The following is a 24,217-nucleotide window of genomic DNA, read 5'->3' on the forward strand; positions in this document are numbered from 1 at the left end:
AGTATGATGTGCAGACTGTGAGCTTAGAGTGGTAGGTGATAAGAGTTGAAAAGAGAGGAATCTGATCATATTATACTATCTAACTAGGATTTTATCTTGTAGATAGGAAATGAAGAACTATTGTTGACTTTTTTTTTAAAGATTTTATTGGGGAATTAGACAAGGGGAACAGTTGAGGAATTGGGGAAGGGGGACAGCTAAGTTGTTGTCCTTCAGCCTTAGTTGTGGAGAGCGCAGCTAGCTCAGCTCCAAGTCCACTGGCCCATGTAGGAATCAAACTGGCGACCCTGTTTCTCAGAGCTTGTGCTCTTAACCAGCTGAGCCACTTGGCCGGCTCTATTGACTTTTATAAAGTAATAGCTTTTTTTGAAATATAGTTTCATATAAAATTCACCCTTTCAAAGTATTCATTTCAGTGGTTTTTCGTATATTCAACCATCACTATTTAATTTTCATCACTCCAAAATGAAAACCCCATATCCTATTTTCCTCTCCCATCAGTCCTTGGCAACCACTAATCTAGTCTCAGTTTCTATGGATTTGCTTATTCTGGACATTTGATATAAATGGAATCATACAATATGTCATGTGGCTTTTAAAATAGTGGAGTAACACAATTAGATTTGCATTTTAAGAAGATCATGCTGGCAGGAATGAGAAGATGCATTAGCCTGTGCCAAGCCAGAGAGACCAGTTAGAAGAATATTGCAGTATTCAATGGAGGAATGATGAGGACCTAAACTAGGGCAATAGTAGTGGGGATGAAGAGGGAGGGACTGATTTGAAAAACATTTAGAAGCTACAATTAGTTGGAGTAAGAGTAAAAAATCTAGGATGAACCCCAGGTTTCCAGCTTAACAAACTGCGTAGAAGTTGACAGTATCAGATGACATAAAAATACAGCTCGAGTTTTAGCTTTTGGGGGAATGAGTTCAGATTTGCATGTATAGAGAATATGAGTAATCCAGGAGGAGATGTCCAGAAATAGACAGGGTGTGCAAATCTGCAGCGTGAGGATAAAGGTCAGGGCTGAGGATACACACTTGGGAGTCATCAGCACAGAGAGGGTAATTAGAAAAGAAATGCGGACTAGCCTCCACAAAAGAGCACAAGAGCTGTAGGCCCGAGATAGAACCCTGAGAGCATCCTTCTCATGGAATGGGAAAAAGAGCCTGCACTGGAAGACTCCAAAGTAGCCAAAGGTAGGAAAGGAAATCCAGAACTTTAGTGTAATATTAATCAGGAGAGAAGAATAAAAAAGGAACAGGAATGGCCTCTAACAGCTAGTCTGTTAGCTCCAGGACCATGACTACTTATTCTCTGCACGTCCAGTACTAGTATGATTCCTGAGTGATACGTAAAAACATTTGATAGAAGTAATCAGCAGTTAACAGCAGAAAGATCAAGTAATATAAGAACTAATTTTGTCTATTGAGATTAATACCACAGAACTCATTGGGATCCTCTGTGAGACTTCTTCCAGCAGAAGCCAGTGAGGAGTGAGTGGGAGATAAGTAAAAACAGCAAGTGCTGCCAGACAAACCTCACTAGCTGAGGCCCTGTTAAGGGCAGGCTCAGGAGTTTGTTGGAAAACCCCATGGGGGCTAATCCTGGTCAGGGCTCCTCTCCATTTTCCTTATCACCTCAGATACAGATGCCTAAAGTTTGGCTCTTTTGGCTTTCAGTATCCCATCTTTGTCTTTGGCTCCAATATCCAGCTATTGGCTGTGGAGAAGCTTTAAGAGGGGAAGTGGTCACACTTCAGACCAGAGGCATGCAACTTTGTCCCATGTTGTGGAGCCCTGATCCATCCATGCCTTAGCCATTTCTCAGCCACTCAGAGAAGCTACTCGGAAGGCGCTGACTCCTGAATGGCTGGTTTGCATTGAGTGAACAGTGAAGATGGGGCAAACTGGACAGCTTTGACAAGGAAGTGCACTGTGGCCATGATCTGTTCCTTACTTGCTGAATTTACAAGCTGAATTTAACAAGGTTGTTTCTGAGGGCTATAAAGCACATAGTAAATAGGACTTTAGACTGAGCCTTGGAGACAGGAGCCTAAGTTGTTAGTGAAAGAGGAGGAGGAGGGGAGAAAAATACGTGACAGATCTGAGCTGCCACTGCCTCATAGTGCCCTATAGCCCGGGCTTCAGCTGTCTAATAGTCAAGCTGGCCTAGGGTCCATAGTCTCAAAGACATCCCGAGTCAAGGAGCTGGGGGATGCTGAGCCAGCAGGACTAGAGAACTAATGCCAGGACAAGCACAAGGACGGTCCTGCTTGAAAGCCTGAGATAGTGCATGTCTACCTGGGATCCAAGGTAGGAGAGGATGTGATGAAATTACAGGCTCCTTCCAGGTCAGGAAGAGAGAATAGTGTTGATCATGTCAAGGCCAGAGTAAGGGACTGATTTTGTACCTAATGTGGAGTAAGCAGAAGACTTGGCAATGCCTTGGCAACTGGATGCCAAGGCTGGTGACGGGGAGAGAGGGCTGGTTTGGGTCAGATAGGGCCTTGCTGGCCCCAGAAATGTCCCTGTGAGCCAAGGATCGCTCTGCTGCCTCTAGAGGAAGAGGGAGGGGTAGAGTAAGGTTCCTCCTGAGCCAGTGGTTGAGGGCTATTTTGAATGCAGCTATTTGGAGAGAGGTTTTTGCTGCTTTGTGTTTATTTACAAGTTGTTTAGGTTCATCCTTTCTTCTCTGAAGACAGTAGCATTTGTTCAGTGAGCATGCCTGAGCCTCTCATGAACTGAATACTGTGAGGAACCAGAACTTGCTCCCGAGGAGCTGATAGCCTGCTAGACTGTAAGAGGAAGTGACACAGAGGAGGAGTTAAAGGAGATGAGAGAAATAAAAGTGAGAGCTGGAGAGCACAGGGCTGGGAAGGCAGCTTGCCTTAAAACACATGAAATTTTCTGAGGTGAAATGAGAATTGGAAGAGCATTCCAAATGGAAGGGAACAGTATAAGCAAAGGCTTCACAAGTCAAGCATGTCTGTGACAAGTTTGGATGAAGATTGTACAGACAGGTACCAGGGGTAGAGGGGAGCGAATAGGGAGGTAGGCCGGTTGGTTAGAACCAAATCATACACTTTTTATACCAGAGAGGAGGTTGGTTATGATCCTGTTGGCAGTCAAAGTTAGTGTAGGCTTGGGTGCTTGTCCTATGCTTACATTACTTGGCAAAAGGTCAGGCCTGCCTCTGGTTTCTGCATTCTGAGGAAAAGAGAAAGGGAGGCCAGGGGCCTGATAGGCTGTCTTCGTCCACTAGATTGTTAGCTTCAAGAGCACAAGGGTTTCTGTTCATTGAGGTATCTGGCACTTAGAATCATGCCTAGCACATAGAAAGCAAAGATCAATATTTGTGTTTGGAGTGATAATCCTAGGGCAGGCACCCAAGATCCAGGCCTAACTCATCTCACGTGGCTGTCAGAGCCCCCAAGTCTGACCACTGGGGTCAGCCTACGAGTATGGTTTCATCAAGGAGCAAGGTACCGTGTGGCAGGGAGGGATGGTGGTATTTTAACGGTTGGCTGGTCCCTACTTCTGAGCCACAGTCTTCTTCTTTGGGAACCCTAGAACTGCCTGATAAAGAGGGATGAGAATGGTTATTACTCTGCTGTGGTAGCTGACTTTGGCCTGGCTGAGAAGATCCCTGATGTAAGGTAGGTAGCCCTAACGGGTGCTGGGGTGTCGCATCCCGCACGACATGGGCAGTGGGAGAATGAAAGAGGGCGGCGAAGGGTTAAGAAAAGAAACAACAGCCAAGAGTTAAATGAGCGTGGGGCCAAGGGTCTCCAGCCTCAGAGGACCAAGAGCCCCGAATCGGGCCCACACACCGCTTTTATTTCTCCACATACCCGGAAGTAGCATTGTTCTCACCACAGTCTGAGTGTCTCATTCCTGAGAACTTGCTCAAGCCAGATTACCCATGCCTGCAAGCTGCTATTACCAAGTCGAGTCCGGAGTCTGCCTACAGCGCCTACAGCAATAAGACAGATGCTCTGCCTTCACACACCCTATACACAAACGACCCCAGGAAGATAAGATTATTATGCTGAGGACAGATCATCAGGGCACTTCCCAAGCAGGCTGAGGGAAGGAATGTAGCTACAGAAGTAGAAAACCTCCAGTCTCTTTGGGGGCGGGTGAGGGCCCATGCCCACCTCCATCAGCCCCAAGATTTCTCCTGATGGCCCCCATGCGACTGTGCCTGGCTTAGGTTCTTCCTTCCTCGAGGAATCTTACCCATCTACCAGCCATCCTTTGGGGCCAGACGGGAGACACAAGGTGTATGAGCAGTGTCCTCAAAAGGGTCAGTTTAGGGTTAAGCATGGGGGGGGAGGGGGAGGGCAGACTGCTGGACAGCTGCGTGGCAACACGGGTTACAGAAGGGACTGAGGCAAAAGGAAAACTCCAGCTTCCTCCCCAGAGGCCAGGACTTGGTCACAGCTCAACCTTAGCTCCCTAAATTTGGTCATTCCTAGTCTGTGCCCATCCCTGGGGGAGAATTCCCAATATTCAGATAGCCCATTGCACAAGCAAGTGGCAAGCTCATTTTCTGTCTCTCACTCCACAGCATGGGGAGTGAGAAGCTGGCTGTGGTGGGCTCACCCTTCTGGATGGCACCCGAGGTTCTCCGAGATGAGCCCTACAATGAGAAGGTGAGTCTGGGGACCCCAAGGCCTGGTTCTCCTTAGAATCCACTCTTAGCAGAAAGTGTCAGGATCACCCTTTATTCAGGGAGATTCTACATCCTTCCTGCCAAGTGCAGGGCTGGTAGCTGGCAGCTACCCAGTGAATGAACTGAATGCAGTATGGGCAATAGGGCCCAGGCTTGGGCTGGTGGACATGAGGGGCAGAAAGCACACCTCTCACTCCATTGAGGGAAACTGGGGTCTGACTATCTACCAGGCGGACGTGTTCTCTTATGGTATCATCCTCTGTGAGATTATCGCGCGCATCCAGGCTGATCCGGACTATCTTCCCCGCACAGAGGTGAGCTGCAGGCATGAGGTCAGTGCCACTGGGATGGGGCTGCTTTTGAGGCTGTGGAACTATTTCGTTCTTGGGGTGGAGTTGCTGGAACTTAAGTCAGTGTGGCTACTTCTCAGGGGCAGTTCCCAGCCTCTTTCTGAGCATGCCAGGAGGGATGGAGGGATTCATGACCTCTACCCATGTTTCCTGTCTCCTCTCCATCATAACCATCCACAGAATTTCGGGCTGGACTATGACGCTTTCCAACACATGGTGGGAGACTGTCCTCCAGACTTTTTGCAGCTCACCTTCAATTGCTGTAATGTGAGTATCTTTCCTCCCCCTGGCTTTGGTCAGGTGTTCGGCTGAACCCTTTTCACCTGGTTAACACTGTAGGGAGAGGCTCTAATTAGCCTCATGAGGGGCTTTATTTTCACTGATGAATAACAATGCTCACTTCCTCTCCTCTACCAGACTGGAGGGCCTGACAGACCCCAGAGCCCTGGACCAAAGAAAGGAAAATTGCTTTGTAATATCCAATGCTCAGCCTGCAGGGTGGACCCACCACCCCTTGCCTTGGATGTTGATGAAGTTTTGGACTGGTTTCAGTTGGACTGTGGGTCCAGCTGGTCCAAAAAGCCCATGGGAAAGGCTCTTAGCCTTCATTTTATATAGCTATGGGGCTGGACCTACCTGTTATGACCAAGGTGTAGCGGGGCCTTGTCTAGGTAGCTCCCAAAAACACATTAGCAGCAGAACTCAAGAAAGAACAAACCAATGTGAGCATACCCTTTTGGAGAACTCTGTGCCAAACAAGGGTTTAAGACACACAGAAAGGGTGCTGAGTTAGGGGAGGGTATTAGACAATAGCACTTTCCCTGACTTTAGATCTGGGAATCACCCTCATGGTCTGCAGTGTTCAGAAAAGATCTCTTAGCTGCACATCTGAGTCTTGAAAGATGCCAGAAACACTCAAATTCCATCCTTGGGGTAGAAGTTAGGGGGGCAGTCTAATGGCTGGTGTTGATGACTACAGATGGACCCCAAACTGCGCCCATCCTTTGTGGAGATTGGGAAGACCCTGGAGGAAATTCTGAGCCGCCTACAGGAGGAAGAGCTTGAGACAGACAGGAAGCTGCAGCCCACATTCAAGGGTAAGAGATTAGACCAGAGTATCTAATCTGATCCCAAGGGAAGAAATTAGGATGCGGGCTCTTACCCTCTAGGGCTGTGATCGAAGGATCCCATGGCCAGAAGAAAGGTGGAGGGGCAGGGGATGGGGAAAATATTGGACTCAAAAAGAGTTGTGACTTGATATATTGCCTCCCTTTGTTGAGTCTGTTTTCTCATTGGTGAAATGAGGACAACAGTACCTGTTTTGCTTTCCCAAGTGAAATCACTTTGTGGTACAAAGTGCTGCTTCTATTTGTTATGACTAGCAAAAGTAACCCTGACTTATTGCACTATTCTTCAGGAGTCTTGGAGAAAGGACCTGGGGTGAAGCGACTGAGCTCACTAGATGATAAGATCCCTCCCAAGTCCCCACGCCCAAGACGTATTATCTGGCTGTCTCGAAGCCAGTCAGACATCTTCTCCCGTAAGCCCTCACGTACAGTAAATGTCCTGGACCCCTACTACCGGCCACGAGGTGGTGCTGCCCGCACCCCCAAAATCAATCCTTTCAGTGCTCGCCAGGACCTCAAGGGTGGCAAGATCAAGTTCTTTGACCTCCCCAGCAAGTCTGTCATCTCCCTGGTATTTGACCTGGATGCACCAGGGCCTAGAACTTTGCCTGTGGCTGACTGGCAGGAACCCTTGGCCCCACCTGCCCGCCGGTGGCGTTCTTTGCCGGGTTCACCAGAGTTCTTCCATCAAGAGGCCTGTCCATTTGTGGGCCGAGAAGAATCACTATCTGATGGGCCCCCACCACTCCTAAGTAGTCTCAAGTACAGAGTAAAAGAGATCCCACCATTCCGAGCATCCGCCCTTCCAGCTGCTCCAGCTCATGAGGCCATGGACTGCTCCAGTCCCCAGGAAGAAAATGGTTTTGGGCCCAGGCCTCAGGGGGCCAGTCCATGCCTTGCAGGTACCTCTGAGGAGATGGAAGTAGAAGAAGAAAAGCCAAGAGGCTTGGCTCCAGTCCTCTTCTCTGTCTCAGGCACAGGCCTGAAAACCCAGGGAGAGCAGGATGGGTGAGAGGGGTTAATCCCTGCCTCACCTCGGGGATGGACCTTCAGCTGAAGCCACAGGGCCTCCCCTTGGTGCATAGCCTTCACTCTTCCCTGGGGTCCACAGAGCAGGCATGCTAGCCAAGTCAGGCTCAATTTTGGGGCTCTCATAGCCCACTGGCTGTGTATGAAGGGAGGCAGCAGTGAGAGGCCTTCCTAGTTAGGGCCAACGGTTGATAAAAAGCCTCAGAAATCCAGCAAGGAGCTCTGGCTCCCACATGACCCCCCCAATGCACTTCCACAGACAGGACCAGAGGACTCCTAGTTCTAGTTTGAGCTGGCAGGCAGCTATTACCCCAGGTTCTTCTCCCACTCCAGGTCTGTCTCTTGCCCTTTACTGGGGCATATAAGCTACTGGATAGAACCTGGAACTGACCAGAAGGCTGTAAAGGACATGAGTATTTCTCAGACCTGAAGACTGGGGTGCTTCTTGCCAGTTATGTCTAAGACACTTGAATAATTGCTGTTTGCACTTACTGCACGGTCAGACCATGTCACTACATTTCTATGCAATGGGAAGGTAAGGCAGCGTGGTGGTCATGGCTCTTAGCTAACCTATTCAAGGATCTTTTCCAGTTGATTAATCTATTTTCATATTTATGAAGGAGTCTTAATGTTCTGCCCTATAAGACTTTCAACCTTGTGGTTGGGAGTGGGGCTGGTTTTGTAGGCCGTAGGGCCTGCTTTATGTGTTTGTCAACATGTGATACACCCATTTGGTTAAATGGTTTTATACATGGACTGACTTTCTTCCCTCCCTGCTATGGCTGGAGCTACCGGAACAGTCTGTCCTTACAGAGCTGCAATAAGAAATAACCAAAGATGAAGCTGGTCAGATATTTTCATAACTTGTTTCCGCTGATTTTTTTTTTTTTGTAAAACTTTCCCAAGACACTTTCAGATTTAAAAATAAATAAAGTCGGTGTTACAGGTGCTGGTCAGCTTTCTTACTTGCACCCATATTCCTCAGTCTCTGGGGGTAAAGAAGGTCCAGGAACAATGCAGCAGTATCTGTTGGAAGCTCCAACTCCCCAACTCTGTAGTAGCTGAGAATAGGACATTTACAGGCTAGAGGGACCCAGACCTTTCAGTTCCACCCTGGGTTTCTCTTCCTGGGCTGTGTGTGCTAGGTGGAAGTTTGGTCAGCTGCTGCCCCAAGCCAGCTTCATCTTCTGGTTGTGGGCTTTGGATGAACGGGAGAACTGGCTCTTGGCCACTGTGAGGGGTACAGCTTTGCCACTCAGGTATACCTTGTTGTGGCATTCAGGTAGCCAGGGTCCCGAGCTACAGGGTTGGGGTCCTTGGTTCACTCCCACATAAGCCATCACGTAACCTGTCATAAAGGCATCGAAACCAGCCCGATGCAAACCATCCCCAGCCACTGGGTTAGGACTAGCTTGACTCCCTGGCACTTCTAAGGTAGCCATGTCAGTTGTTTCAGGCCTTGTTGCTTTAAGTCCCATCTCCAAGTCATTTTTGTGATCTTGCTCAGAGCCAGGCTGGTTGCTAGTCTCATCCTCAGCCACCTCCTGCTCAATTTCCTCAGCCTTGAGGCCATCCCCACAGACCTGCTTCATGGGAGGACCGTCCTCAGCTTTCCCAGAGGTCTGTTTTCCAGGCAGGCCCAACAAAGCCCTCCGCCGTTTTTCCCTACGCCGTCGTCGTCGCCGCTTGTCCTCCATGGCAGTCTCATCAGTGTCAATGATAAGGTCAATATCGTGGGACCGAGGACACTGTGTTCCCAGGGGGCACCAGCCATAGGCCTAGAGGTAGGAAATAGGCTTAGAGAGGGGTTCCAGACATCAGAACCTCCCTTCCCCCAGGAAATGGGCGAGTGCTCTCACCGAGAAGTTGTCACAGACGCTGGTGGAATGAGGACGGTGGGATGCAGGGGGCATACAGCAGCGGTAGTCAATATGGGCCCTCATGCTAGAAGGATAACTGCAGAACTCCAGAATAAGGTGTGGGCTGCCAGCTGCCCGCTGCTTCCCATTTTCCCGCTCACTGCAATAGTGCAAGAGGATATTGATCCAGTAATATATAAGCGCCATTAGAATAGGGGTTTTTGTCTTATTTGTTCACTGCTGAATCCTCAGCACCTAAAACAGTGCCTGGCACACAGTAGGTGCTCAATAAATATCTTAAGTGAATGAAATAAGTTTATACCAGGCCCCACCCCTTTCCCTTAACCAGTCTCTCACCATTTCCGGAAGGCATATTCTAGGTAGGAGGCCACAAAACGGGCATGAAACTCAGCAGCATATTTGGTGTCATAAATGCCGGCTGGGAACATTTCATATAGGTCAGCAGTGAAGGTTCCCAAGTTCTCAGGCAGGTGTGCATAGAAATTCTGGTACAGGAACACCAAGTCTATGAGACCATTGTGCAGTATCAGAGGCCGGCGGGCCCGGATTAGCTCCAAGAACAGTGTCCTCACTGACTGGCTCTGGCTCTCATCACCCTGGGTGGAAAGCAAGGGGTTATTGGGAAGGACGGAGTGCCCTAGGGAGCTTCTTTACAGGATATTTAACCCAAGCTCCCCCACCTGGAAAGCTTTCCCTTCCTGCCCGACCCAATGCTATTCACCCATGTATCAGTCTTGTTTCCCCAGCCCTGTCTCTAGTGATTCCCTATACTCCCTAAGAAGCAGCTCCTCCCCATGCACCCAGCCCAGGGTGGGGAGAAATTTAAGTCACAGAGGGGCAGTCTCAAGGCTGGAGATCTACCTTGTCATTGCCCTTGTGGTATGGGATACCCTGGGCATACTGCCGGTTGAAGTTGAAGCCATGTTGTACCAGGAACTGCACAGACTTTGGTTCTATGACATACTCTTCCATGCACAGCAGGGTCAGATTGAACACCTGGGCCAGGTATGAGTGTTCACCCTGGGAGAGAAAGAGGGTCTGTTACATTAAGACTTCTGAGAATAAAAACATAATACCTGATGTTCCCCTGCTCTCAACCCTGCTCACTGCCCAGCCACAGACCTGGGCTGGGGGTGAGATCAGCCCATACCTTGTCTGGCTGCTGCTTGAAGCAGGCGAGGCCCAGGGAGAGGATAGACCGGGTCCTGGCAGCATGACACACGGCCTTGTAACGTTCCTCGATGCACCTTGGGGTTGGGGTTGGGGGTGACTGTGGCTGGCGGTAAGTCTCATGAAGGACCCAAACCACCCAGGACTGTGACCTCCGCTCCATGGTTAAGGTCTTGCCCCCCCCCCAGTCGCCTCCCCTCCTGCCCCCCAAGGCTGGAACTAAAGAGATCTCGGCTGATACTTACTGATTCAGCAAACTCTTCCTGTCCCCAAGCCCACTCAGTTCCTATGGGTGAAAGGGAGAGCTGAGTTAGGTCCCCAGCAACCACAACCACCTGTCCTCCCTGTTTCCCAAACCTCACCGTGTCCACAGCCACAAAGCTAGCTGTCTTTATGGCCAGCAAAAGGGATGGCCACATCTCCTTGAAGTTGTCACTCTGCACATCCACCACGGGAACCAGGACCACTAGCTCCTCCCCAGATTTTGTGCTTTTGCTGACACAACCTGGGGGTAAGGAGGATAGACAGTAATGATCAGGCAGGGGCCGGGGGAACAGATACCATGGCTTAGGGATGGGGGTCATTTTCCATGAAGGCAAGAAATGGCAGCTTTCCCCTCAAGCCTATGTATTAACCATGCTCTACACACAGGCCTTGCTTGGAGTGAACAGTGCCCAGAACTAGGGAGAGAAAACCTGGGTCTTTCAGTGAGACTTTGGGAAAATCATTTCTACCTCAGCATCACGATCTGTAGAAGAAGAAGGGTGAACTAGATATCTGTGAGGTTCTTTTTCCCACGTCCTGCAGGTACTATCTGGCACGGGTTGAAAAGTTCAGTTCCTTTAATATCCCATCAGGCTCCATACTACTGTTTCCATGGTGCCCTAGCAACTACAAGCAGCAGTAGCATGTGGGCCCCAGAGTATGATAATACCTCACACCAGAGCTCCCAGTGTGTGTCACTTCCTTTGGACCACAACTCCCAACCTGCCCCCACTTAGAGCCATGAGCTCCAGACTACATCTCCCAACATGCCCCCACCTACCCTGACTATGCTACCAACACTCCAGGCTTTTGCAGCCCGAGCCGCGGGGCACACCGGGACTTGTAGTCTCCTCGTGGCTGGCTCAGAAGGAAGCAGCTCGTCCTCTGAAACTTGAAGTCGGTTTCTAGAAGGCCCGAGGCCTTCTTCTCCCCCGTAGCGCACAAGCTTTTAAGGCGGCCCCTAAAAAGTCACTCACCATCAGAGACTGCTGGAGCTGAGACTGCGCCATCGTCACTGTCGGCGGCCATGACACCACGCGTCCCTCGCCTGAGTAGTCTGTGGGTACGCAGAGCTTCCGCTTCGTCTCCGGGCGCGACTCCTGTAGTCGGGGATGGGGGCCGGGCCTCGCCTCCCGAGTCGCTAACGGGTCGGACTTCCGTTCAGACCTCCCGGGTCTGCCGCGGAGTCGTGGGTTCCGAGCGAGTTGGAGCCGATTGGCTATTGCGGTCCAATTCGCCGCCCGGAGTGGCCGGAACCACGCCCCCTAGAAAGCGTTTGGCGCGGGACGCAGCGTGGGAGGTAATTATTTCTTCGCGTACGACCCGCCGGGAACGTGGGTCACGGCTTTACGCTGCCCTCATTGACGCGGCTCCGGGGTGGGGGTGAGGGTCCCTAGAGGAGGGGGCCCTGCCGGAACTAAGCTTAAAGCACGCATGCGAGTTAGGCAAAGACAGGGGAATGCGGGAGAAGGAAGGACGTTCTGGAAATGGGCAAATTCCCTGGGAAGATGGAGCTCCCTGCGTTCCAGGAAGTGAAAGAGGCGGGGAGGGGGACCTGGGATGAGATGCAGAAGGGTTAGAGCGACCCTCTAGCAAAGAAGCTTTTGAAATAATCCAGGCTGGTGATAATAAGGACTTGAATTAAGGCTCCGGCAGTAGGCACAACGTCGAAGGGACAAATTGTAAGCAAGTAGGAGGTGTGGCTGACCTGGAGGGTGATTGGACATGACTCCTGCTATCGTGAGGGAGTTGTCCCTACTAGATACCAGTCCTTTCCCAAGAGCCCCTGGTTCCCATCCTCTTGTCCCACCGAGGATTCTCAACCTTTTCTCCTTGGTTATTCACTTTCTAGTTCATCTTCAACCTTTCACTATCCCTCATCCCATTCATTAATTTAACAAATATTTATTGTATACAATTTACCTGGCACTGTACTCAGCTCAGAGGACACAACAGTCAACAAAAGAGACCCAGTCCTTGCTCTCATGAAGTTTTACAGCCAAGGGGAAGTGGACACTGATCAAAGAATCTCAAATAAATGTGAAATTGCAATTGGTATAAGAGCTACAATGAAGAAGTACAGAAGAGGGTTAAGACTGGAAGGACCTGATTTGGACATTTAAGTCTCTGTGAAGAATTAGATGTTAGCTAAAGCATAGGAGAAAAGCTGTTCAAGTAGGGGAAGTGAATTGGGTGAGGCTTCAAGGTGGACAGACACTTGGGGGATTGAAGCATCTATTTTAGGCAAACATGGCAGAGCATAGGGATGGAGGGGATGAAGCAAATGGGACCCTGGAGCCTACAAGGCTTTATTAAGAAGATTGGCATCTATTCTAAGAGCAATGAATGTGACAGCTAAAGTCCTCCAATAGCCTACAAGGAACTTTGTGATCTGTGTCCCCCACCTTCTTTACCTTTCTGACCTTATTTCCTACTACTTACCCTCCTCATTTCATTCTGACTACACTGGCTTCCTTATTCTATAAACACACCAGGCTCCATCCTTAGGGCCTTTGCACTAGCTCCTTTAAGTAATTGATCAAACATCATTTTAAGGCCCATCTTGACTACATTCTTTAAAATTGCAACATTCCACACCCTCCCCATTTATTATCCCCTTCATCTGCTTTAATCCCCTTTATTGCTAATATTTATTGTCTATTATCCTATATAATTTACTTATGTGTATTATTTATTGTCTGCTCCCATTAGAATATAAGCTCCACGAGGGCAAGAAAACTTTGCTTTGATGTTTTAATTAGTGAAGTATTCCAGGTACCTAAAACTGCTTGACACTTGTAGGCTTTCCATAAATATTCAGTGAAATAATGGGAAGTTATTGAAGTAAGAAAATAACATGATCGTGTCTTAAAAGATGGTTTTACTCTGGAGAATTGATTGTAGAATGAATTATGGACATGAGTGAGTTTGGTGAAGGAAGTTTGGCTATGAAGGGGAGAAGAGTGGGTCTTCTGGGGGGTGGGATTGAAGGAGCAGGATCCGAGCTTGGACAATTTAGGAGAAGGGACCACTCCATTCATATAATGGAGGAGAGAAGAAAGAGAGTACAGGTGGAAGTAAGTTTGTACATTCATTTTTTTTCTCTGAAGGAGGAAGCAAGCTCTTTTGATGAAAATGAATTTATAAAGTCAAAAGTTTGAGGAGAGAGTTTGACCCAGAGGCTTAGCAGGGACTGCAGTATAGCAGAGTGCAAGAGTAAAGGCCCTGGAGGCAGATCTGGGTTTGAACGGACAGGATGCTTAATCTCTACAAGCCTCAGCTTCCTCATAACTAAAATGGTGGTAATACTAGAATATACCTAATGAAGTCATCAGGAGATGGAGTGAGAAATCTGGTAAAGCACCTAGCACCGGGTCTACCATGTAGTAAGCACTCACTCACTGTTAGCTACATTTAGCTGTTAGAGAAAAGGCAGCCAGAAGTACAGGAAAGGAGTAGTGAAGAGCAACCTGATGCTAATGGCCAGCCAGCTATGGTTTTCTAGATGAGGAAAAGACTAGGAATAAAACTATTGGGTTGTTGGAAAAGTCATGACGCATGTTTGCAACAGATGGCACTAGTTCATTTTTGGAAGTACTAGAGTCATTCGCATCTATGTTACTGCTATGTCATTTGACAGCTGACAGTTCTAGCTCCATTCTAAAAAAAATTGAGCGATTTGGTTGCGTTTTGAAGATTTTACAACGAGTTGAAGATGGAAGACCAAACCGTGCATTTTTGCCGTATTTTACTGTTTTACTTCCATAAAGGGAAGAACGTGCATCAAGCTTGTGAAAAGTTGCATAAAGTTTACAGTGACAATGCTCTACAAGAACATCAGTGCCAACGATGGTTCACGAAAATCCGTGTTGGTGATTTTGATCTCAATGACTTTCCTCGGTCAGGGAGGCCCACCGAGGTTGATGACGACAAAATAAAGGCATTGATGGAGTCAAACCCAAGTTACACGACACGAGAGATTGCAGAAACATCGAACATCCATCATTCAAGCGTTCACGACCACCTGAAGAAGCTGGGATACTTAAGCAAGCTTGATATTTGGGTTCCACGCAAACTCAAAGAAATTCATTTGACGGTGCAGATAAACATCTGCAATATGCTCATTAAACGTGAGGAAAACTGTCACGTCCAGCGTGGCAAGGGCAAATGGGTCTCGTGAGGAGCGACGCAGATTGAATAAAGTAAAGGAGACAAAAGTTAGATTTGAGCAGAGACCAAGGGACTCAGCCAGAGAAGACTGAGACTGAGCCCCGAATCGGGTCAGCGCATGGCTTTTATTGAGAAATTTCAAAGAAGTAAAACTGCTGTCAATCAATTAGCAACCGTGTGTGATTTGTGTGCCTTAGGGCCTCTTGCCATTAACATATCCCATTGTGTTCCAGCAAATCCTATGCCTTCACACATCTGGCCACATAGCCCCAGAACACTTGTTACTGTGTCCTCCCAGGGGAGATAACTATTATCATTCCAATAGGTCCCAGTCACCTGAGACACTCCCCAAAGAGAGAGCATTACCGGCCTCCGGTCATACCAGGACTCTCCCTCACAGAGATTACGTGCCTCAAGTCATACCGAGACACACCCTCTTAACTTAATAGGGTTAGAGGCTAATGCAGTGGGGTGGTATTGGAATCGGCTATAATGCAACAGAAAACAATCCTTTTTCGAAGTGACTGATAACTGTTGATGAGAAGTGGATTGTTTACAACAATGTGGTGTGCAAACGGTCTTGGTCCTGATGTGATGATTCGCCTCAAATAACATTAAAAGCAGACATTCATCAGAGGAAGGTTATGCTCTCAGTGTGGTGGGATTTTAAAGGTGGTGTATTTTTTGAGCTCCTACCAAGGAACCAAACAATCATTTTGATTGTGTACTGTCGGCATTTGGACAGTTTGAATGAATCTATCATCCAGAAATGTCCAGAGTTTGTTAATTATAAAGGAGTTGTGTTCCATCGCGACAACACGAGACCACACACAAGTGTGATCACCCGTCAAATATTATTGGAGCTTGAATGGGATGTGTTGCCACACCCACCATACTCTCCTGACCTTGCGCCATCAGACTTCCGCTTGTTTCGCTCTCTTCAAAACTCCTTGCATGGTATAAACGTTCAATTCAGATGAGGCTGTAAATCAGCACCTTGTTCAGTTTTTCGCAAATAAAGACAGGTCCTTCTATGAACGAGGAATTATGAAGCTCACTGAGAGATGGCAAAAGGTTATTGAACAAAATGGGCAATGTATCATTGATTGATCTTTGTTCTTTATATAAATAAATGACCTTTGAAAAACATAGACAAAATACGTCATGACTTTTTCGACAACCCAATAGTTCATCTCTCCTCCCCCTGACTTGGCATTTACTCTCAGGCAAATCTTTTCCTCTCTCTGATCCTTGTTTTCTTCTTTCTGTAGAATGAAGTTTTGGATTAGATGACTGCTAAAGGCCATTTCAATATAAATGTCCTACATCTCCTATCTACCCCCATGCTTCTAGACACAGCTAAAGAACCCCTGTCCACACATGTATCAGAGTAGACATCAGGGATACACAGATACTCCCACACAGGAGGCTCTGGTCCTTGACCCAGCCTAGCCCTGGCCTCTTATTTTGTGTATGTTTCCAGGACTTTGCTAATGCTGGTCCCTCTGAGGCCACTTGGAGAAGCTCAGCCCTACTGGTCATACCTCAGTGTCACAGCCAGTCAAGAGCAAACCCATGAGCATCTAGAGAGTTCTTGAGAAAAGCTAGACTCTATGTGAATGGTGTAGGGAGGGAGGTGGCTCCACCTCCTGCAGGGCTGCAAGATTCAGCTCATTGTGACTGACTACTTTGGCCTGGCCTTTGTGTTCTAGGCCATCATGAAGAAGCCACGAGCAGCTGTGGGAAGGCGAGCAGCTGTGGGAAGGCGTTGCAGGAAGCAGGCATCCAGCCAGGCGGGAAGGGAGAAACATGCCCTCAACAGCAGCCAGGCCAACCCCTCTGTCCCTGATGGTGAGGAGCTCTGTCCTAGTCAGGGACTCTGGGGCTGGTTTCATTGGCCATGAAAGGTTCAGGCTAGGAAGGGAGCACAGTGTATATCAAGGCTAATGCTAATTAAGAGACTAATTAAGGATCTAATTATGACTTTGCTGTGTGACTTTGGGATAATTGCTTTGAATGGCAGCTTTCTTATAAGTAACATGGAGCAGTACATGCATTTCCTTCCTCGTGTGGCTTTTATGGGGTCATATGAGTGTATCAGCCTGAAAATATTTTGTAAATGGGAAAGCCCTGCACAAGTATACGTTATGCTTGGCTGAAACTGTTGAATTTTCATTATGACCCAGAGACAAAGGAGTCAGCAGCACCATCTGGGAAAATTAAGGCTAGAAACTTAGCTAAGGCTATCCACAGCTAGAAAATTCTGGTCTTACTCCAGGTCCAAAGCTTAAGCAAGGGCTTGGGGGAAAGGGGAGCCCTAAGTGGGAGCAGACAGCAACCAGGCTGCAGTGCCCCAGGTCCCTGGTGCACAGACTGTGCAGGGACAATTCCTGAGTTTCCTGAGGCCCCAGCAGGCCTGGCTAAGCGGCAGGAGGAGGTGGTATTGCAGGCCTCTGTCTCCCCGTACCATCTGTTCAGAGACACAGCTGAGGTCACAGTCTTCCGGGAGAGCCTGCTGAGCTGGTACGACCAAGAGAAGCGGGACTTACCCTGGAGAAGGCGGGTAGGTAGACAAAGGATAAGGTTAACAGGGTAGGAAGCTGGCGCCCAGCCCCCTCCACACTAATGCTTTATCTGGGATTGCATTGGCAGGCAGAGGGTGAGATGGACCTGAACAGGCGGGCATATGCTGGTGAGTGCATTTCCTGAGAGCAGAGCTGCTTTGACGGGATGCCCTCAGGTCTGGGTCAGAGGCTGTGGGTTAGGAGCAGGGCAGGGCAGCAGTGCCCTCATACCAACCCCTCTCCCCCAGTGTGGGTCTCAGAGGTCATGCTGCAGCAGACGCAGGTTGCCACGGTGATCAACTATTATACCCGATGGATGCAGGTGACTTCAGGGAAAGAAAGGGGGGGGGTCATGGGCCAGACCCCAGATGAGAGCCTATCCTTTGGGGTGGGGATAAAGAATGCTACTTCCACTTCCCTCACCCTTGACCTCATCTCTTTTTGCCTGCCTTCTGGCTGTAGAAGTGGCCAACACTGCAGGATCTGGCCAGTGCTTCCCTGGAGGTGAGAGCCACCGTAGGGTAGAGGGAATGGGAACAGTAAAGGACTGACTGCTGAACTCTCTGACCTCTGACCCCACCCATAGGAGGTGAACCAGCTCTGGGCTGGCCTGGGCTACTACTCTCGAGGCCGGCGGCTGCAAGAGGGAGCCCGGAAGGTAAGACAGTGGCAGGCAGGGTGGGAGCCTCAAGGCCTCGGGTGTCTCCTAACCTTGAGCTTTCCTACCCCAATCAGGTGGTAGAGGAGCTAGGGGGCCATGTGCCACGTACAGCAGAGACTTTGCAGCGGCTGCTGCCTGGTGTAGGACGGTACACAGCTGGAGCCATTGCTTCCATTGCCTTTGGCCAGGTGAGCCCATAAGCCCACCCCCATTTTGTGCATGCCCACTTTCCTCCCAGACTAGGCTGACTCCTGGACTCCTCTATGCCAGGCAACCGGTGTGGTGGATGGGAATGTAGTACGAGTGCTTTGCCGTGTCCGAGCCATTGGTGCTGATCCCAGCAGCACCCTTGTCTCCCAGCAGCTCTGGTAGGATATTGGAATAATGAGGGATTTGGGGAAGGGTGCCTCCAAACTGTCTTTGGATCACAGCAATGTTCCCTTCTTGTAGGAGCCTAGCCCAGCAGCTGGTAGACCCAGCCCGGCCAGGGGACTTTAACCAAGCAGCCATGGAGCTAGGGGCCACAGTGTGCACCCCGCAGCGCCCACTTTGCAGCCAGTGCCCTGTGCAGAGCCTGTGCCGGGCACGCCAGAGGGTGAGCCATCTGGGGAAGAGGCAGTCAGGAGTCCTAAGGAATGACCCCTGCCCCATGACATCCTACCCTGTCCCTCTCAGGTGGAGCGGGAGCAGCTCCTAGCATCACAGAGCCTGCCAGGCAGTCCTGATGTGGAGGAATGTGGTGAGTGCCAGCCTTAGTCCCAGCCCTTTGCTGCATTGTCAGGGAACTGCCTGTGGAAGCCTCATTCCAGTTCATCCTACAACCTGAGTAATATTCTGCAGAGCTGACCAAGGCTTGCTCTCCGGACTTGGTACCTAAGCCCACTTGGCCTGAGTGAGGCTTGGGGATCTCTGTTCCCAGCTCCCAACACTGGACAGTGCCAGTTGTGCGCGCCTCCTACAGAGCCCTGGGACCAGACCCTGGGAGTGGCCAACTTTCCCAGAAAGGCCAGCCGCAGGCCCCCCAGGGAGGAGTGCTCTGCCATCTGTGTTCTGGAGCAGCCCAGGGCCCGTGGGGGTGCCCGAATTTTGCTGGTTCAGAGGCCCAACTCAGGTACCTGGATCCTGGGAGTGGAGGGCAGTGGCATGAGCAAAAGGGGAGAAATGGAGGAGTCAGAAGCTAAGGCCCAACCCATACCTGGCTGCCCTCCATCTCAGGTCTGCTGGCAGGACTGTGGGAATTCCCATCTGTGACAGTGGAGCCCTCAGGGCAGTGTCAGCACAAGGCCTTGCTTCAGGAACTACAGAGTTGGGCTGGGCCCCTCCCAGCCACCCGCCTCCAGCACCTTGGGCAGGTGAGTGAGCAGTGGAGGGGCCAGGGATGATGGCTTTTGTGGCCACATCCACAGGCCTGTTTCAGCCTTTTGGCCCTCCCTCCAGGTGGTCCACACCTTCTCTCACATCAAGCTGACATATCAAGTATACGGTCTAGCCCTGGAAGGGCAGACCCCAGTGACCACACCATCTGGCGCTCGCTGGCTGACCCGGGAGGAGTTTCACACTGCAGCTGTCTCTACCGCCATGAAAAAGGCATTACCTTTGTTGTCTTTGTTGTACTTCTTTGTATTTCTTACATGTTCTGCATGAACCTATTACTATGTAAACATAAAAACAAACCCAAAGGTGCGGGGCCATGAAGTGGAGGGTAGAATACAGGGCTCTGGCTCTTTGGGGAAAGATGCCAGCCTTGCACTCACCCCCCCTTCTTGGCTAGGTGTTCCGCGTGTACGAGGGCCAACAGCCAGGGACCTGCAAGGTGAGTTCCCTGTCCCTCACCCAACCATCTCTCCCTAGGCCTGAATCCACAGGTCTTCAATGAGTTAAGTGGCATACATTTGGGATTTGGGTGAATATTGTCCACTCAAGGTTTTACTGGGGTGAGAGGAATAGTTCTTGACCTGGAGACCTTAGTCTGGGGTCTAGGTGGAAAAGGGACGAGCAAATGATGGAGACAGTAGTGTCACAGATGTGTGAAATGTTTTTACTTGATTTTGTGGGCTAGAGGGTAGAGAGCTCTCAGTTCTATCTGGGAGGCAAGGATTAGGAAAGGCTGCTTGGAAGAAGCGGATGGTAATGTGGGTCCTAGAAATGAATCATTTTCTCCAGGTTTGCGAAGGGAATCAGCAATAAGGATGTTCTTCCAGGTCCAAGAATAGTGGGAATAAAGGTGGGCACAATGCAGTTTGCAGTGTGTGAAAAGCTGTGAGCACTTTTGGTTTAGGTGCAGTAGTCAGCAGGGCCTATCCAGCTAGTCAGGGCTGTGAACACCAAACCACTGAAGCATTTTAGGTGGAGAGGGTCAGATTTACATTTGAGAAAGACTGGCCTTTTAGAGAGTTGATTAAAGAGGCAAATTCTGGAAATAAGTTGAAAGTCTTATAACATTCAGGCTACAGCCTGAGCTAGATCAGTGGAGTGGGGGGAGGGGATTCTTGGCTGCCCCCTGAGTGCCTTATTCGGCTTCTGCAGAGTTCCAAAAGATCCCAGGTGTCTATTCCAGCCAGCCGGAAAAAACCCAGCCCAGGCCAGCAAATCCTGGATAGTTTCTTTCGGCCCCATATCCGCAGTGATGCATCTAGACTCAACGGTACAGCCCAGTGATGCCTCTGGAAGCCCCCACCCCTTGAGAATCCTGTTGTTTAATAAAGTGCTTATTTTTGTAGTTGTTTTGGAGACTTTTCCACCCTCTACCTAGCCCCCTTCCTTCTCACCTCTGAGGGTCCCAGAAAGTGGTATAAAGTCCTGCTTGGTCCTAACTTCCACTGGCTGAAATACCAGACCACCCTGGGCAGATGGAGGGGGCTGTTCTGTCCAGAGTGATCTCCCTCAGCCCCTAGGAGAGAGGAACGAGGCAGATGCAGGGAGTCCCTGCCAGTGGTTGACACCCTACACCCTTATTTCCAGGCGCTGCTCAGCTCTGATTGGAGCAGTGGTAAGGCTCTTGAGTAGGTGGTTGGGATCAACCCTGATCTATTCCCTCCCCACCTGCCAGAGGCTGCTCCCTAGGGAGAAGGGAAGCACAGGGAATGATTTGTTCTGCATTAAATTCCTACCTCAAATACGAAATCATTTATTTAGGGTTACATTACATATGTAGTGAAACAATACAGATAAAGCAAGGGGTTAATAATAAAAATTGGGGGTGGGATGGAGAGAAATGGGATCAAGGACACAAAAAAGAGGCTTCAAAAGTATTGGTTATGTTTTACTTCCTAATGGTGTAACTCCTTTATTCTTTATATCTTCCATATAGATTAGGTATAGACTATGTAAGAAATCTTGCATTGTTTAAAAAAAAACCCAAAACACAAACCCACCTCTTTGGACCCCAATGAAAGATTCAGCTTCTAGCAGGTACTGATAAAATGGAGGCCACACCTGCTCCTAGGAACAAAGCCTTTCACGCTGGGCCTCGAGGTGTTTCTCAGTTCCAGCAGGACCTGTGCTGGATTCTCCAGACCTCCAGGATAGGTGGCTGCACCCAGCTCTGGGTCTCCTCAGGCTTACTGGCCCCTGGCATGTTGCTCCTCCACAGACTGCCACAGGGCCCGGATGTTGCCCTGGCCAAAGCCTGTGGCTCCCTGCCTCTGAATCAGCTCTAGGAAGAAGGTGTCCTCTGCAAAGAGGGACTTGGTGAAGACCTGAAGCAAAAACTTGCCTTTATCGCCATCTAGCAGGATTCCCTGTTCAGCCAGCAGGGTAGGTTCATGCCCTGCAGCTAGGATCTGACTTTCCTTGCCTGGCTGGTGGTAGTAGGCCTCAGGAGGAGTCAGGAACTGGCCTCCTGCCATTGCCACCCCTTCAGTGGCTTCCAAGATATCCGGTGTGTACAGCCCCACGTGCTGCAGGCCTGGCCCCCTGTGGCGGGCCAGGAACTGCTTCACCTGGTCCTGTCCACTGGCGGTCCCTGGTAAGGACTCAGCCAGCAAGAGGGTGGGGACAGCACTATCTGAAGGGGTCTGCAGGGCAGTGAGCCTCAGCCCCCCTTGCCCGGACTCTGCTGCCACCTCGAGGCCCAGATCCGGATCCTCACCTGGGCTCAGTGGCAGGTGGTGAAAGCCTAGACAGTCGTTGAACCAGTGCATCAGTGTAGGGGAGCTGCCGGGCACGCAGGCCAGGGTGAGGTGGTCCACGTGGCTAATCCAGCCCCGGCCGGTTGCAGAGGGCAGGGGCCAGAAACCGGGCAGGAAGGATCCGCGGTAGTCGGCGCGCTCCAGCAGCGTCAGGCTCAGGTTTCCGGCCGGCGAGCTGACCACCGTGTAGGTGACAGCACCCTGAGCATCCCGCACGCTAACAGGGGGCACCAGCACGCTGCTGCCCCGCACCGCAAGCGCCTGGGCGGCTGCGCCCGCGTCCGCCACCTCGAAGCACAGGTTGGTGGCGCTGGGCACAGTGTGACGCGGGTCCAGGCCGTAGAGCGGCTCCCGGGTTCCAGTGCCCTCGTTCACCAAAAAGACCGCGTCGCCGCTGCGCAGGGCCAGCTGTCGCCAGCCGTCTGCCTCCCGCGCCGCCAAGGGCTGGAAGCCGAAGAGGCGCTGCAGATCCTGGGCAAGGGGCTGCCCCGCGGACACGTGGAAGGCAATGTGGCATAGACGGCGGACGGGCGCAGCCATGGCGGTCTGGTTGGTGACCCTGGACTGTCCTTCCCTTGGGGCCGCTCACTTGTTCGGGACTCCAGGGCTCTCCGTCCCAAGCTGGTCGTCGGAAGCCGGTGGAGTCCAGTTTTGCCCGCAGAACGCGTTCCTCACTCTTTTCCGGGAAGTAGTCACAGACCGACCCCTTGGGGACTTGCGGGTCTCACTGCCGCGCCACTCCACCGTGGAGATGCCTCGGGACCACCCGGTCTGCGCTGCGAGTGGTGAAGACCACGAGGAGACGGTGCTGGGCGGAGCGGAAGAGAGGAGGCGGAGCCAGTGACTCCGCGTATGATAGCGTTCCCCCGTCCCCCCCATCATGCTGTCGCCGAGGTTACCTCAGGGACGCCAGGCTGCTCTTCCCGGAGCCTCTGGCTGGGTCATACCCTTGGGATCTGAGCCTCCCTTACCAGGCCTCCTGAGATCACAATAGCTGGCTTCAATCGGCCCCAGCCAGGTGTTGGGCTTTCATCCCCCAACCTAAAAGCAAAGGGAATCAGCCCCAGTTGGGGGAGAAGCCAGGATTTTCTCCCACAAGCAAAGAATTTCTTAGCAATTTTATGTTTTAGCTTTAAAATTCTGGAGAATTTTGCTTTGAAGTTTTTTTGTTTTTTTTTTAATAATTAAAAAAAATTTTTATTGGAGAACAGTGTGTTTTTCCAGGTGGAGGGCTTTTTTCCCAGGACTCATCAACTCCAAGTCAAGTAGTTTCAATCTAGATTTGGAGGACACAACTCAGCAGCCCATGTAGGTATTTAACCAGCAACTTTGGTGTTATGAGCACTGCGCTCCAACCAACTGAGCTAACAGGCCGCCCCTTGCTTTGAAGTCTTAATGTTTCTTTAAAACTTAAAAACAAATTTTAAATATTTAACATAAAACATTTAACTTAAAAATGTTTTCAGTTACAGATTTTCATTCCCTCCCCAAAATGGTCCAGAGATATTGCTATTATAGGAAGACAAGCCATCTGTCTGGCTTCTACACACGTCTCCTTTCTCTTGGGCAATCTCTCAGCTGCACCTGTTTCTTCAGCCCTGCTGCTCTCTCAGCATCTTTTACCCCCTTGTTCCAGGCAAGATTTGGAGGAAAAAAAACTGGTGGCTCAGGACCTGAAAGAAACCGCTGTACTGGTGTCCTTTCTCCCCCTTCTAACACTATTAGGACTAGAACTCAAGCCCTCCTTGTTCTTTGCAGCTTCATGACTGAGTATTGGGGGTGTTTCTGGCTTTGAGACCCAGAATTGTGTGAGATCGCTGAATTGAGGAAATTAGGAGTTTTCTGGGACCTCATCTGGCGATCTTAAATGGCTTGGGAAGGGCAATCCAAGAAGGCCAAATAGCAGTAAGCAAAAGGTCAGTGAGGAATATGAGCCAAATTCTTAGAAGAGCAATGGAGCATAAGGTTTGGGAAGCATTTTGGGTTGTTGCCATGGTTCCAGGCATTGCAAAAGAGACTCATTTGTCAGGCAGTCTGATGTGATGACTTACAGTTGAGTTTCATTGGCAAGAGGTAGAAGGATGTGATCAGAAGACAGCGCTTAAAAACAAAACAAAACAAAACAAAACAAAACAAAACAAAACAAAACAAAACAAGGGCTGGCCGAGTGGCTCAGTTGGTTAAGAGCTCGC

General features: G+C 50.0%; 4 protein-coding genes across 17 annotated transcripts in view; 2 read left to right on the forward strand and 2 right to left on the reverse strand.

Annotated features, from left to right (window-relative positions):
* TESK2 (testis associated actin remodelling kinase 2) overlaps positions 1–8,135 on the forward strand; it is a 154,479-nt gene extending 146,344 nt beyond the window's left edge. For 5 of the 6 annotated variants that reach the window (XM_019630902.1, XM_019630903.1, XM_019630901.1 and 2 more), the window contains 5 exons: positions 3,576–3,661; positions 4,576–4,660; positions 4,911–5,297; positions 6,010–6,127; positions 6,448–8,134. In XM_019630902.1, the coding sequence (XP_019486447.1) occupies positions 3,576–3,661; positions 4,576–4,660; positions 4,911–5,297; positions 6,010–6,127; positions 6,448–7,169 (1,398 nt within the window). In that variant the 3' untranslated portion in view covers positions 7,170–8,134. Of the gene's footprint in view, positions 1–3,575; positions 3,662–4,575; positions 4,661–4,910; positions 5,298–6,009; positions 6,128–6,447 lie in introns of all 6 variants that reach the window. The other variant, XM_019630907.1, reaches the window with a different exon arrangement.
* TOE1 (target of EGR1, exonuclease) lies at positions 8,034–11,628 on the reverse strand. 2 transcript variants are annotated; one of them, XM_019630916.1, is made up of 8 exons: positions 11,478–11,628; positions 10,599–10,741; positions 10,482–10,522; positions 10,217–10,313; positions 9,928–10,086; positions 9,403–9,662; positions 9,046–9,205; positions 8,034–8,964 (listed from the first exon to the last, which is right to left on the reverse strand). In XM_019630916.1, the coding sequence occupies exons 1-8, from the start codon at positions 11,527–11,529 to the stop codon at positions 8,344–8,346; spliced, it is 1,533 nt and encodes a 510-aa protein (XP_019486461.1). In that variant the 5' UTR covers positions 11,530–11,628; the 3' UTR covers positions 8,034–8,343. The 2 variants fall into 2 exon arrangements, with proteins under 2 accessions (XP_019486461.1, XP_019486462.1); XM_019630917.1 differs by lacking the exon at positions 11,478–11,628 and adding an exon at positions 10,971–11,169.
* MUTYH (mutY DNA glycosylase) lies at positions 11,481–20,617 on the forward strand. 8 transcript variants are annotated; one of them, XM_019630915.1, is made up of 16 exons: positions 11,481–11,563; positions 16,383–16,521; positions 17,043–17,233; positions 17,323–17,362; positions 17,483–17,556; positions 17,697–17,738; positions 17,821–17,892; positions 17,970–18,083; positions 18,166–18,263; positions 18,346–18,490; positions 18,571–18,634; positions 18,815–19,006; positions 19,111–19,247; positions 19,333–19,482; positions 19,667–19,708; positions 20,422–20,617. In XM_019630915.1, exons 1-16 carry the CDS (start codon positions 11,528–11,530, stop codon positions 20,551–20,553), a joined length of 1,668 nt encoding a protein of 555 aa, XP_019486460.1. In that variant the 5' UTR covers positions 11,481–11,527; the 3' UTR covers positions 20,554–20,617. The 8 variants fall into 8 exon arrangements, with proteins under 8 accessions (XP_019486460.1, XP_019486456.1, XP_019486457.1 ...); XM_019630911.1 differs by having other exon boundaries at positions 17,082–17,233; XM_019630912.1 differs by having other exon boundaries at positions 17,085–17,233.
* An 85-nt stretch (positions 20,618–20,702) lies between these two features.
* On the reverse strand, positions 20,703–23,162 carry HPDL (4-hydroxyphenylpyruvate dioxygenase like). The gene has a single exon (XM_019630918.1). The coding sequence runs from the start codon at positions 22,563–22,565 to the stop codon at positions 21,456–21,458; it is 1,110 nt and encodes a 369-aa protein (XP_019486463.1). The 5' UTR covers positions 22,566–23,162; the 3' UTR covers positions 20,703–21,455.
* Positions 23,163–24,217: the final 1,055 nt, after the last annotated feature.

The sequence above is a fragment of the Hipposideros armiger genome, unplaced genomic scaffold (genome assembly GCF_001890085.2).
Source record: "Hipposideros armiger isolate ML-2016 unplaced genomic scaffold, ASM189008v1 scaffold_965, whole genome shotgun sequence".
Lineage (NCBI taxonomy): Eukaryota > Metazoa > Chordata > Mammalia > Chiroptera > Hipposideridae > Hipposideros > Hipposideros armiger.